The sequence below is a fragment of the Limtongia smithiae genome, assembly GCF_038497785.1.
Source record: "Limtongia smithiae strain NRRL Y-17922 unplaced genomic scaffold V1518scaffold_12, whole genome shotgun sequence".
Taxonomy (NCBI): domain Eukaryota; kingdom Fungi; phylum Ascomycota; class Lipomycetes; order Lipomycetales; family Lipomycetaceae; genus Limtongia; species Limtongia smithiae.
In genome coordinates this window covers 152015-165181 of record NW_027117633.1, presented here as the reverse complement: position 1 = coordinate 165181, position 13167 = coordinate 152015, and the positions used below count along the sequence as shown (strand labels likewise).

General features: G+C 49.4%; 6 protein-coding genes across 6 annotated transcripts; 3 read left to right on the top strand and 3 right to left on the bottom strand.

The window, feature by feature from the left end:
* Positions 1-22: 22 nt before the first annotated feature.
* Positions 23-413, top strand: V1518DRAFT_429221 (40S ribosomal protein eS25; the record flags this gene model as incomplete). Its single annotated transcript, XM_066906120.1, has 2 exons — positions 23-326; positions 385-413. The coding sequence occupies 2 exons, from the start codon at positions 23-25 to the stop codon at positions 411-413; spliced, it is 333 nt and encodes a 110-aa protein (XP_066757632.1).
* Positions 414-3013: 2600 nt separating this feature from the next.
* V1518DRAFT_429220 (uncharacterized protein) lies at positions 3014-3735 on the top strand (the record flags this gene model as incomplete). The annotated part of the gene is made up of 2 exons (XM_066906119.1): positions 3014-3480; positions 3537-3735. The coding sequence occupies 2 exons, from the start codon at positions 3014-3016 to the stop codon at positions 3733-3735; spliced, it is 666 nt and encodes a 221-aa protein (XP_066757631.1).
* Positions 3736-7077: 3342 nt separating this feature from the next.
* V1518DRAFT_421699 (WD40-repeat-containing domain protein) lies at positions 7078-9660 on the bottom strand. Its single transcript, XM_066905286.1, has one exon. The coding sequence runs from the start codon at positions 9519-9521 to the stop codon at positions 7353-7355; it is 2169 nt and encodes a 722-aa protein (XP_066757630.1). The 5' UTR covers positions 9522-9660; the 3' UTR covers positions 7078-7352.
* A 105-nt stretch (positions 9661-9765) lies between these two features.
* V1518DRAFT_421698 (uncharacterized protein) lies at positions 9766-10829 on the bottom strand. Its single transcript, XM_066905285.1, has 2 exons — positions 9874-10829; positions 9766-9805 (listed from the first exon to the last, which is right to left on the bottom strand). Exon 1 carries the CDS (start codon positions 10816-10818, stop codon positions 9946-9948), a length of 873 nt encoding a protein of 290 aa, XP_066757629.1. The 5' UTR covers positions 10819-10829; the 3' UTR covers positions 9766-9805; positions 9874-9945.
* A 463-nt stretch (positions 10830-11292) lies between these two features.
* Positions 11293-12587, top strand: V1518DRAFT_421691 (small GTPase superfamily). The gene is made up of 4 exons (XM_066905284.1): positions 11293-11685; positions 11744-11941; positions 12004-12111; positions 12191-12587. The coding sequence occupies exons 1-4, from the start codon at positions 11557-11559 to the stop codon at positions 12356-12358; spliced, it is 603 nt and encodes a 200-aa protein (XP_066757628.1). The 5' UTR covers positions 11293-11556; the 3' UTR covers positions 12359-12587.
* On the bottom strand, positions 12417-13121 carry V1518DRAFT_421689 (DASH complex subunit Dad1-domain-containing protein). The gene is made up of 3 exons (XM_066905283.1): positions 13029-13121; positions 12917-12979; positions 12417-12859 (listed from the first exon to the last, which is right to left on the bottom strand). Exons 1-3 carry the CDS (start codon positions 13101-13103, stop codon positions 12581-12583), a joined length of 417 nt encoding a protein of 138 aa, XP_066757627.1. The 5' UTR covers positions 13104-13121; the 3' UTR covers positions 12417-12580.
* Between the last annotated feature and the right edge of the window lie 46 nt (positions 13122-13167).

Here is a 13167-nt window from a genome sequence, read left to right as displayed (position 1 = left end):
TTTGATCACTCATATCGTCCAGATGCCGCCTAAAGCCCCTGCTAAGTCGGCTAAGACCGCGCCCTCCTCATCCTCTGGCGGCAAGAAGACCAAGAAGAAATGGTCCAAGGGCAAGGTCAAGGACAAGGCTCAGCACGCCGTCACCCTCGAGCAGGCTACCTACGACAAGCTTGTCAAGGACGTGTCCACCTACAAGCTCATCACCGTTTCCGTGCTCGTTGATCGCATGAAGGTCAATGGTTCCGTCGCCCGCGCCGCGCTCAAGGATCTCGTTGAGCGGGGTACTATCAAGCCAGTTGTTTCGCACAGCAAGCAGCTCACTTACAGTATGTGTCCTGTTGCGATTTGTGGGTCAGTGTGGGCGTGTACTAAATTCTGGTTTAGCTCGAGCTGTGGCTGCCGCGGACGAGTAAACGTGCATGTACATATATGTAATTTATTACACTAGCGTTTATATCATTTCTTTTCCGTCCGTCTTCGATTTGCCTTGTAGTGTGATACGTGTCTGTCGAGTTCGCACGATAATCTCGAAGTTTTGGGTGCCGGTGACTTGCCCTGCAAACTCGCATGACTGCAACGCTCCTTCCACTGAGGCCGTTACCACGGTTGCGACTACGAGGAAGCATTGACAATGCCCTGATCTGTTTTACAACGACTAACAATGCACGACCCATATGGCAATTGATACGAACGACGAGATCTTCTCGCGGACCTGTTAACCATGAATCTCCCTGAACTCTGCTATATTTGCTTCTGGTCTTGATTAAACCTCACAACGATTGTTGAGCGTAGACATGGTCGAGTCTAATTGACTGGGATCAGCGGATTCAAATTTGGCCAGATGTATTTTGCATTGTTACTCTGCGAAGGCCGACCTAAGACTAGTATACACGTCGAGATGAGGTCGTAGAGTTGCACGGTCCAGGTGTTCACGGAGCAACAGTTTCCCTGCCTCTATGATCGTAGCCAAAACAAGAATTTAAGTAGAATTGGAGTGCACTGCAGTAAACTGGGCATGAAGGCACCAAAGATCAGGGACAATCAGGATATCCACCAGACGCTATCGATCGACGACTCATCGCGCGCCAACGGTGTCCCTCAACCGACAATTGTTACAGCGACTTCACTGTAGATATGTCAGATCTCTCTGTAGCAGTTGAGGAGATTGCAAATTCGATAATATCGAAAATCACAGTACTGCAGGTTCAAATGAGACAACTTTGAGAACCGGTTGGCTAGACTCAACGAGTAGATTGCTGTACGTGATAAAGCAGGTGGAAAAACTCAATAAGCAGGCGATTTTTATTGCGCGAGAGCTGGGGCTGGAGCAAAAGATATTATACGCTTTCTGCTTCTGTTGAGAAGCTAAAGAACATGTGCGCGACGATTGATTCGCTGTGAACTGACAGTCGTCGCACCGTTCATACAGGATTTGATAGTAAGATGTACGTCTATTATAACTACTAGGATTTGGTCAACATGAATTATGATGCAAATAGTGACTTTCTGTCAGTCTAGAATATAGAAAATGATCTGAGCTTCGCGGCAAAGATGTCATTATCATATTTATCAGCAATCTGGTGAAGAGGACTTGAAGTGTCGACGAGCAAGCATGCATGATTAACTGTAAGCCAAAACGGCTCCAACTTACGTACCAAGTTATTTCAAATTGGAGCCTCATTATACGCACCCAGATTGCCGTGTATATCAAATCGACTAAGCTGCAAAATATATATGGGTGTGACGTGTGTTGGATTCATTGCTGTGCTTGCGAGACTGCCAATCCCAAACCTCAACTGCGTACACGACAATGAGGTCGGTACTATCTGTCGTGTATCATACTAAGAAAATTATTTAGGCTGGGTACTTAACTTGCTGATTGGCTATGTAAATGGAATTACGACAATTTGTCCGCGATCGAGAACACGGGAACGTTGTTGAACGTAGCGTATGGACATGCCATTGTTATGCTCGCTGTGGTGGATTCCTTCACAAGACCAGAAGCTGCAGATAGTAGATCATCTGCGGGGCGGACGTGTTCAGAGTTCTAATGGTTACTAGCTCTTGCCTGTGTAAAGGTAACATCATATATGTTTGGGCACCATATTCTCGCTCGCTCTTGACCATTTATTAATCACTTTCCCGAAATACATTAGTGGCGATGCACCACCCACGCACCCGCTAGACTGTCCACCATGAGGCTTTGCAAGCTTTGCATCACGCGACAGAATAAGAAATGCGTTATCCAGCAGGAAAGGCATATAAACACCTGAGATGAATGAGCTTGAGAAAGTGGTGCGAACTTAAAGTCTTTCAATACGGTATCGTGGCTACTCAGCGTGCTGACTACTTCTTGAAACAGAGATCAGTTTGTCACAGAACGCAGCTAGTTGTGTAGACACTCGCTGAACTGATGGCTAGTGTAAAAGTCAAGACGAGTTGATTAATAGGCGGACTATTACGTACCCGTAGCACCAAAGTGCATATTGTCAGAGACTGAAGACGGCAACTAAGCCACACTCGAGCACGAGAGTTAATATAAGGACGCGGTTGGGGCCGCATACATAGTCTAAAGAGACAACTATCTAAATAAACGGAACGGTATCACAAGAGCACATAGCTGCAACAAGATGCGAAGATATTCGACAGAGAACAGAGTGCTTGCGAATGGTGAGTGTGAAAGTCGCGGGCACTGCCACCAGTCGCTATTTCGGAATGGTTGTCGCTCTCGTCATCGGACAAAATCACCTAGGAGCACCGAGATATAAACCAATGAGACCTTCATCATAATAGCAAGTCATTTAGCAACTATCATAAGTGAAAGAGCGGTAGATCACGTCGTACCTATCGGCTTGAAGCCATTTCTTCGTCTCTCAGTAGCTCTGGGATTCTGAGAAGTTGCAGCGTCTTTCGGCAAGTTCCGATGGCGATGGCGTACGCACATATAGCACGTGCCTTGACTTTCCCCGCCATGCCCCAACTCCGTAGCAGCTTCCTCAGAGCAGGACACGCGATGTCAACTATCACCGCAACCCAGTCGGAAGCGGCCCTTGCGACTTCAACTTCTTTTTTAACTGAGGATTGTATGGCCGACGAGAAATCAGCGGAGATCAAAGCAGATCAGCCTACGACCCAAGGTCAGCTTGCTGACAAAGATGACGATGATGCCTTATCTACAGCCGGATGGTCAACCATGTCTGCTGAAACCGATCAGTCCAACGACACTGTACTGACAGAGTACCAGGGGCTAGAGGTACAAGTGCAGCAGCTCAAGACGAGAGTCGCCATGCTTGAACAGCAGATCGATCGCATGCGCAAGACCGAGACAATGCGTGCACTTGAACACGAGTCAGAGCGTTCTAAATTGAGTGAAGTGGTCCAAGTGCATCGAACTGCAACCGAGAGTTTGCGTCAAGCGCTTGCTACGATCGACAACGACTCCAGCGATCCAGTGTACACGATCACGATTCACGAGTGCCCGTATGTTGCCCTGATCATTCGGATTTACTGAAATTGGAAATTGACTTGGACCATAGATTCACAGTCGGACAAGTTGAAAAAGATCTGATTTTTATTAGTCGAGATATCATCGTTGTATACTCCATGCGCTTCAGGGGAACCACCAACAAATTGGCAATCAAGATCAAATGCAAAACCGAGGCTGCGTCGCACTGCATTCAGCGATATCTTCAATGGGACGAAAAATATAGCAAGCTTAAGATAAACCGAAATTGAGTGCTGTATTTGGAGGTGGATGGCAGTACTCGGACCAGACCGGCCAATGAGGAATTATGACGGTGTTCAGGTACAGATATTGGCATTCAAGATGATCAAAGATGGTGGGAAAATTGGATTCACGTGTGCTTATGAGAATTTGTTTCGATTCTATTGTTCATGCAACGAGGGCTATTCTGCAAGCTGTTCTTGGAATCGCAACTGATCTCAAGTGGCCGTGCTAGGCTGTATCGGTCAGCTTAAGATAAGTATTCGTAACAAATCTGAGTCTGTTGGATATTATGTTAAATATCAGGATTATTCAAAGTAGTGTTATCTACAGGTACGAAGCAAGGAGACTCGTCGTGGCGGGCCAGTTCAGCCATTGCAGTATATGGACGAACTTGACCTTACTGTGGATGTTGCAGCAACTGTTGCATCTGCTTCCATAGCGCATTGTCATGCCGCTTGCATCATTTGGGAAACAAGTAGACGAAGCAAGTGTTGACATTCTTGTGTAATACCTAATCAAGAACTGACAACGATCGCTGGTGTACGCACGTTTGACTAGATGTGCTGCATGTCGCATATTGCGAGCTCGCGCAAAATCGCGTTACGTTCTTATCAATGCACCTCAAAGTAAACCAGTTGGTCAACTACTGATAGCAATCATCAATGCTACAGGCAACACAACCGACTAAAGAACTACTTGCGACAGATCAAGACGTTTCTTCTCCCTGCAGCACACCTACCGCGACTATCGGCACCTCTTAGACGTGAACATCCAGCAGAGTCTGGATAGTTTACTTGGTTGGTGATGGATCTTGCGGGGAAGACGTTGACTACGCGCGTCCGACACGCTGCGCCGGATATGTTCCAAAATGCAATGAACGCATTGAACACCGTCTCTAGGTGTGCTGCGATGGCTCCACACTCGATCAATATGCTGTCCGATTCCATTGCGGATAAGGGAGCAACAAGCAGTTCCGATTCTGCCGCTACATAGAGAGACAGAAATAAGGTTAAAGATGACCATGAAGTGAACAAGTCACGAATGAGTCAGGTCCTCGTTATCGAACATTGCGGAGATATTACTTAAGGAACACATAGAGATTAAGGCGCAGACCCATGAATTGAAAGCTGCAATGAAAGGCAAGGTTAAGATGAATACTGCTCGTCCAACATTAGCGTAGAAGAGGCGTAGGTAGCTGACTGTGCTTACCAAGTAAATGACTCTTATTAGTGACGGATATTAATACAGCATAATAGCGCCCAGTTAACTGATTTGTGGACCGGATTAGTGGCTGACGTTGTTAGCTAGCAGTGCAGTGAGACAATCTAGGTAGGTAGCCTACAGCTACTTAGTTGGGATTGGCTAACCACTTAGTGACCGCAGTTTGTCACTAACACAGTGGAGCAACTTAGGTAGCAAGCTTGGTTCGCTAGATCCAAATATGAATTAGTGATCGACGTCGGCACTGCTGCGCTACACAAACTCTGGTACTGGCGCTCAGTTAACTAGATTTCGTAAGTCAGATCAGTGACTAGATGGTGCGAAACAGAACGCAACTAATTCAACTGCCTAGGTAATACACGAATTCGCGACGGTACTTGGCAACTAACGCAGTGAATTTCCTAGATTACAGAGTCCAAGTAACTAATAAATTTAGTTAACAGATCAGGGTCCAATATAAGTGGACAGTGATCAAAGTTGCAGCAAGCTTACAGTTCCAACGAACGATTAGGTAGCAAGGAAATTCAACGGTTGGCAGACAGAGACACGTAGTTGGATGGCAGACACAAATACTCAATTGTATCAAGAACCCTCCACAGCACGCAAATGGATTGAAGAAGTTTGATGCCATAGGTAGGCTGATCTGCATATTATATGCGGGCGACATGTTCAAAATAGCGGCATAGAAACTCCGACAGCGCACCTTGAATCACACCGACGACAATCAATGCAACTCTTCTCGACAAATCCACACGTCCCACCAGCAATAGCGTTCCGTGGTGTCAAATCTGTGGCAATGAAATACAATCAGACTGCGGCTGATTTGGACGACACTGCCTCGACTTGCAGCACGATGGCTGCGAGTACCGGGGCCTCGTCAACTACGAACCCCTGAACCTGGACAATATATACAGCAGACACTAAATGAATTTATTGCGAGATTTTTTCACAATCAATCGGTGGCCCGAGCCGAAGCATTTTCCGGCGGCAGCTATTAGCATTAAGCGAGATTAAACCTCCGACTACAGCGTAATGAGCTAAATCGCGATTGAACGGCGAACGGACAAATCACGTGCAACTGTCCAAAGCCGGGATTCAATACACGCATATATTGGGAGCTCCACTGAGCCCTATCAGCTTCAGCTTTCCCTTCTGCTTTGATTCATTTGATCTCGACTACATCGAGCTTCCACGCCACTCGCCACCATCTACATGTCATTTCCTGCATAGGAGCTAGCAATTTCAGAGCAACTAATATAGACCGCGCTGCTTCGAGCTCCAACACGATATCCACGCCTACCGGTACTGCTTCACTAAATAAAATGATGTTTTAGTAGCCTGCAGAGGAAGCTTGATTAGCAAGGGAGGGTAGAATAACAGCGTAATTTTTGCGATTGAAAATAGAATCCATAATATATATGTTTATTTTGGATATTATTTTAAATTAAGAGATCTCAACTGAATGGAGCAAAAATATTATATAAAGAGAACGTTTAGTAGATGTCAGGAGAGCGGCATAGTTGGCAGACTTGGTTAACTTAGTGACACGGATTAGTGACTTGTCAGGACTAGCTAGGGCGTATCATACAGTATACGCAAGCCCGCATAATGGCGTGCACTTGACTACTAAACAGCTGTCTAGCGAATCAGACTAATGACTGAAAGGATAAGGGCCAAGGTAGGTTAAATAGATTGACGAATCTCTTAGCAATTGTAGTAGGTTGTTATAAAGCGGAGTCGCCTAGACGGTTATTGTACTTCTCTAAACTGGAGACATGAATTTATGCGACTTAATTGTCAACACTAATGTAGAACGTTAACTTAGTTAAAATTATGAGCCAGCTCGGAGTGACTTGGGGAGGTAGCTATTTTGAATAAACTAAATTGGGCTGCTAATTAATGTAGACCCAGTTAACTAAACAGTAAGCACAATTAGATAATCATCTAATCAATGATTTAGCTAGCAGCTGGACTGTGAGCAAAATTAGTGAACTAAATTTAGGGCTCAAAGGTGCTAGATAATGAAAACAAGGTGACTAGGTAGCTACAAGAAAGTCTACTAGGTTCCGTTATCAGTTAATTGAAGTAAAGTCAATTAGGACAACGACCAGAGGTCGAACTTGTGGAGTCGAGTGACAGAGATATATAGGAATAGGGGAGGAGTACGAATGAATGGTTCGACCCACTTCCTAGCAAAATATAATATACTGCTTTCCAAGTCAGGTATCCGGCACGCTCACAAATTACCTCTTCAGCGGCGCCTTGGCCATAATACGATGTATGAAGAACTTACCTATATCGGCTATGAACTACTATTCTATGACAATCTTCTTGTTCAGGCGCCATCCAGGCATTCTTATATTTTGTCTGTCTCCCGTAAAAATACACGTCTTCCCACACACTTCTACGCCGTCCCCAGAAACGCGCCACCGGCCATGCACACGTTCCGCCGCGTAAACTTGATATTGTACACTGGCGTCTTCTTCGTCATATACGCAGCCATGTGGTCCGCTGTAGTCGTCGCCGTCTTCGGTGCAACTGTTACCGTGCTGGCAGCTGCGGGTGTGGCGGCCCCATTCTTCACATCTACATCGCCAGCCTTATCCGCGATGTCAACGCCTGTCACGCCATCGACAGGTGTGGTGCTGCCGCCCTTGACGTCCCACACCCGAACACTGCAGTCCATGCCCGCACTCACCAGCACTGATCCTTCTCTGCTGAACGACAGCGAATTCACACCACCGACATGGCCGCGCATGGCCTTGATCGTTCGCCCACTGCCGAGATCCCATAACAAAATCGTGCCATCGTCAGCGGCGGACGCGAGTGTCCGGCCATCCGGAGACACCTCGAGCGCGGACACCGGCGCGTTGTGCGAAATCATGACGCGCACAGTCGAACCGCGGGCAACGTCCCACATGCGGCACGATTTGTCGCTCGATCCTGTCAGCACGTATGTGGAGTTGGGATGGAATGTGACACAGTCCACATCCGAGAGATGTCCTGCGAATATTCGCAGGGGGTAGATATGGTCGCACGACCACAACCGAGCAGTCTGGTCGTGCGATGCGGTTGCAAAGTAATGGCCCACGGGACTAAACGCGACGTCCCATACCGGTTGCGAGTGGCCCTTGTAGGACACAAGCCCGGTGTATGTATCCATCGACCATAATCTCGCCGTCTTGTCTTCTGAGCAAGACAACAAAAACCGAGCGTCGTTTGAAAACGAAAGCCCGTACACCGGTCCGGCATGACCCACAAGTCGCTGGCTCGTCTGCGGAAACGAGCCCTTGACTTGGCTCTGCAGCTTCTCTCCCTTCAAACTCCAAACTTTGATGTAACTGTCCGCAAATCCGCCCGCGGCAAGCGGCAAGTCGTCTGCAAACTCGAGGCAATTCATGTTGTCGTATGTGTTGTGGTACGTGTACATGCATACGCTTGGCAGCGTCGCAGCGTCATCAGCTCTCACAGGTCCAATCTTGATCCGCTTGCGGGCGTCCTTGACCGCCCTGATCTCAGTCTCCACGTCGACACTCCTGTATGGTGGCAGTGGCAACGAATCCCGCGGCGGCGCGTCCTCTGAGCTTTCCATTTGCCGCAGCTCCTGAAAGTCTTGTACCAGAAGAGGTCCGTCTTCAGAGGCATGCTGCTCGTCCTTCAACCGCAACTCCACGTCGCGCGCCATAGATTCATCCATCGGGAACCGTGGACAAAGCTTGACCTGTGATTGCGCATTAAACCGCCCCTCGCTTGATATATGTCCGGGAAGACCCTCCTCCGGCGAGAGCGCTGCTGTACCGCTAAACCGATCTGGCCGTGACGGAGTCACGTTGGTGTCGATGTACTGATTCAGAATACGAATCGTCACAGCGCCGCCGCTGCGCTCGTTTTCGTCGAGGAAGTGCAGCAGCAGGTCAAATGTTGTGCGTGACATGTTCAGCCGGTACTTGGCCGTGCGGAACAGATTCGCAGTGGGGTTCTCAGCAAGGTGGTCCGCCAACGTAATTCCCGAAAGTTGCAGCAGATCGTATCCGTGCTCAAGAGTATGATCACGCGAGTACATGTCAAAGAACTTCCGCGCCAGCGTCACGCCTTGAGCCTTTGGGTCTGTCTTCTGGATTAGGTAAAAAAAAGTGTGCACGAATATCGGAAACAGAAGCTTCCGCAGTTCGGGCCTGAACAAATCCAGCGACGTCTCAATCCAGTCTCGCAGTGACATGTACGCCCGGATGTAAAGCTGTGGATCGTCCGTCGTGCTCTTGAGCGGAATCGACGGGGCTGCAGCCGCAGGAGCAGGCGGCGCTTGGCTACCACCAACACCGCGCGACTCAATCCGCAGCATCGCCTCGGTCCGCGAGTATCCCCGCTTCCTCAAATACTCCAGCACAATCTGATTGAGATCTGCCTGCGAGTACTGTGGTGCCGGCGTAGATGCCGGCGTAGCAACGGCGGCCGCGGATCCTGCGACCGGCGTTGAGGATGCCGCTGCGGATGCAGCGCTTGCCGGGGTCGCGTGCAGGTTTGACTGCGCACCGCCGCCCGCCGCGGGGGTTGAAGGCGGCTTCGGAGGCATTGGTGTGATGGCGCGCAAGGTAGAGTGCTGTGGGTAACCAGGCGGGCGGGGTGGTTGTGCCGGAGGATGAAGTTCAAGATGAAGCAGAGCCGCGCGGTTCACGTGCCCCCAGATGTGACATTCTCAGACGCGAACTATCCCCCCGTAGTCATGTAGGATGAGCAGCGATTCTGTTTATGTTCCTTTGTTTATGCGTACATGGACAATTAGATGCATCTCCGTCGCTGTGAATGGATTTTCTACGCCTTTACTCTGGACGTCGTAAAGTTCGTCATCGACGATGGCTACGTGACAGATCAGGCATCAGAGGGCGTTGCAAGATGCAGCATCAATACACTAATGTAATACATACCGGGTCGCCTCAAGCATATCGTTATAAAATCATCTCACAATCTGCATGAGTAGGATCGTCCTGTCGCGCGGGCTACTTGCTCCGCACGTCCTTGTCGACTAGATCCGATACCACCATCTTCACCTGTCTTCCCACATCCTGTTCGGGCTGCGCATGCTTACAACACTCACGCCGCCGCCGCTCACGGATAAGGTTATTAATCATATACGCGGACTGCATCAACTCCGTCCGCCGGAATTCTGAGATCAGGGTATCCGCGGAGAAAGATTCATCACGGAAATCATCGTCAGAGAGAATTGAGTCAGAGTAAGTAGGACACTTATCAGGATATTCTGTAGCGGCGTCATTCGCTTGTGCGCATGTGTCGTTAATAGAAACGCGAAGCCGCGCAGGGCAGTTGATGAGCTCTCGAAGTTGCCGTCGTTGCTTCTTGTGGAGAGAGACTAGAGCATCATCCACATGCCAATTCTCCTGTGCTTCATCCCAAGCTGCGGGAGCAGCCGCGGCTTCAGACACGGTAACATCACGATCGTACATCTTTGTGGAGATTCCCTCTCCATGCTCCACGGTCTCAAGTGTTGATGTAAGTGATCTCTTGATCATGGGTAAACGGGGACGCGACTTGAGGTATCTAGATGACACAGGTGTAGATGATGCTACAGCAGCAGCAGAGGTGATCAGCTCCTCTGGAAATCTCACAACTAAATCTCGTCGATCGCGTGTTAAATTGATATACTCTCGCAACTGGACGCGTGGACGTGAGTATAGATATCTCGACGGATTGTAACTGATCGTAGAAGCCGGCATCGGCGTGTCGCTAGCTGTCGATAGATTTTCGACGGATTCGTACTCCTTACGGTCTGGATAGACAACTTGATTCCATGAGAGTGGGGCCAGGTAGCGATGACGCTTGATGCCTGCGCTAGTCAAGGTTGCAGAGTTCATGATTCGTTGCTGAACAGAGAGCAAGACAGATATGGGGTATATGATCTCCAATGGTAGCACGTGTGACAGTCTGAAGAGGAGGAGAGATGGAAACTTATGCCCGCGCAGTGTGTAAACATCTTGAATTATATAGCAATACGTAACCGATGTAGGCAGAAATATCACGTAAACTGGGATACATAGTATATTTGGAAGACTATCGTATAATGAAATAACTGAATAGATACGGCATCTACGATCGTTCTGCAGACACAGAACACGCTCTTAGTAAGCGAATTTCACAGCCGCTATGCAATACAGCGATCCAAACAGCCAGCTTATCGCATACGAGCATTGCAGAGTACAAACAAGTAACAGCAGAAGTCCGTAAGGGGATGTCATCGAGGACGCGTCGCACATCGTGAGCCCGGGCCAGGAGCTAGCCCCGGCGCTGTCAAAGCGCCGGCAACTTTCACGCTAATTTAACGACGTCATCGCCGGTCAAATACGTGGCGCCGACGCGGCATCAGAATCATTGCGGCGACGGCGAAAAAAAATGCTAAACATGCTGCTGCAGACTCCAGCAAAGGAAGCGAAGAGGAGGTGAACGGAATAGCAGATTTGGCCGGCGGAGGCTTGAGCGCGAAATGAAACCTGCGTACGTAGGTGGTCACCACCGTGCGCCGTTACAACGCATCTTCCCCTCTCACTTTCACTTCCTCTTCCTGCACTCGACACCCCAAGACGACTCTTCTCTGCATGCCAGGATCCAAAATGTCTAGCACCGTCGAGGTGCCCAAGGGCCCGTACAACATCGTCGTCGTCGGTGATGGCGGCTGCGGCAAGACCTCGATGCTCGTGACCTTCGCCAAGAACGAGTATCCCGCGGCATGCTCCCTTCCTCCCTTTGCCTCTCTTAGTCGCACTGCTAACACTGTCCTTGCAGACATACGTGCCGACAGTATTTGAAAATCACTCAATGCAGTGCCAGACCCGCCGGGGCCTCGTGTCGCTGAACCTCAAGGATACGGCGGGCCAGGAGTTATACGGACGCTTGCGCCCGATGTTTTACGGCGACGGACAGGTGATTGTGATTGCGTTTGATATCGGCTCGCGGAGGACGCACCAGAATGTATTGGATGTTGTGAGTGCACCTCGTGGAACGGACTGGGTCATAGCAGATGAGTGGCTAACAAACTGTCGCAGTGGTGGCCTGAAGTCGAGCACTATTGCACAAAGACCACGCCAAAGGTGCTGGTTGGTCTGAAAAAGGATCTACGGGATACCGTTCCCGACTGTGTGAGCGAACAGGAGGTTCGTATCCCCTTCCACTCCTGTCTACATCTTCACCGCCGCCCTTGTTCCCCTCGCGATCTTTACTAACACTCCATAGGGCCAAGAACTCGCACGGAAGATGGGCAAGATAAAATACGTGGAATGCTCGGCAAAGACGCGGGATGGTCTTGATGTTGTATTTGAGACTGCAATCACGGAGGCGATGCGGCAGGATCCGTCTGTGACGTGGGAGCCGGCGGGTGGTTCATGCTGCGTTATTGCATAGGCTCAACGCAGCCGCGCGCGGGGCGCAGGTCACAGATGTATATTTACGAACTTATTATGACTGCTATTTCTATTTAAGTAGGTACAGGTGTGGGAAGATGATGCGGGCTGGACCGCGCCGGCGAGCAGAGGTAGATGTGCATTGGGATTTGTTATACGCATGCATTGTAACCGATTTCTGTGTGTATTTCTTAACTTTAATTGTAAATTATATCATTCGCTCTTACCGCCGCATATCGCGTGTGTAAGAAGCATCTACTCCCCGTTCACCATACTCCTCATCAGCACTATCCGCGTACTTCTCCTCGCCCTCGCGCGCTTGCTCTCGCCGTCGTACTTCATTCTCCTCGTCCTCCTCCTCTTCTTCATCATCATCCTCGTCATCATATTGTTCCTCGATATCTTCGTCGTCCTCGTCCTGCTCGCCGTCGTTGGTGTAGTGTGCCATGCCGTCGTAGAAGGTGCTCCAGAGCTGCGACACGTTTTCAAACTCCTTACCGACCTGCTGTAAGTTAGCTTCAATAGATCAGCCACAAAGCCAAGCAAGCAAGCATCGTACCACTACGGCAGACTCGAGCGCGCGGTTGAGCGCGTTCATGTTCATCAGGACCTTCTCAAGATTCTAGCACCGCGTTAGTATCCACCTCTCGCAGGTGAGAATGTAAACTGACCACCGTGATTTCAGAAACAAGTGCCTCGCGCTGCCTCTCAAAGTACGTCTGCTCGCCGCTGGGTGGGTCGTCCATGGATCGTTTGGTGGTGGGTGTGGCAGAGTTGTGGGAGTTGTTGTGGAACGCGTTGCGTGCGGTT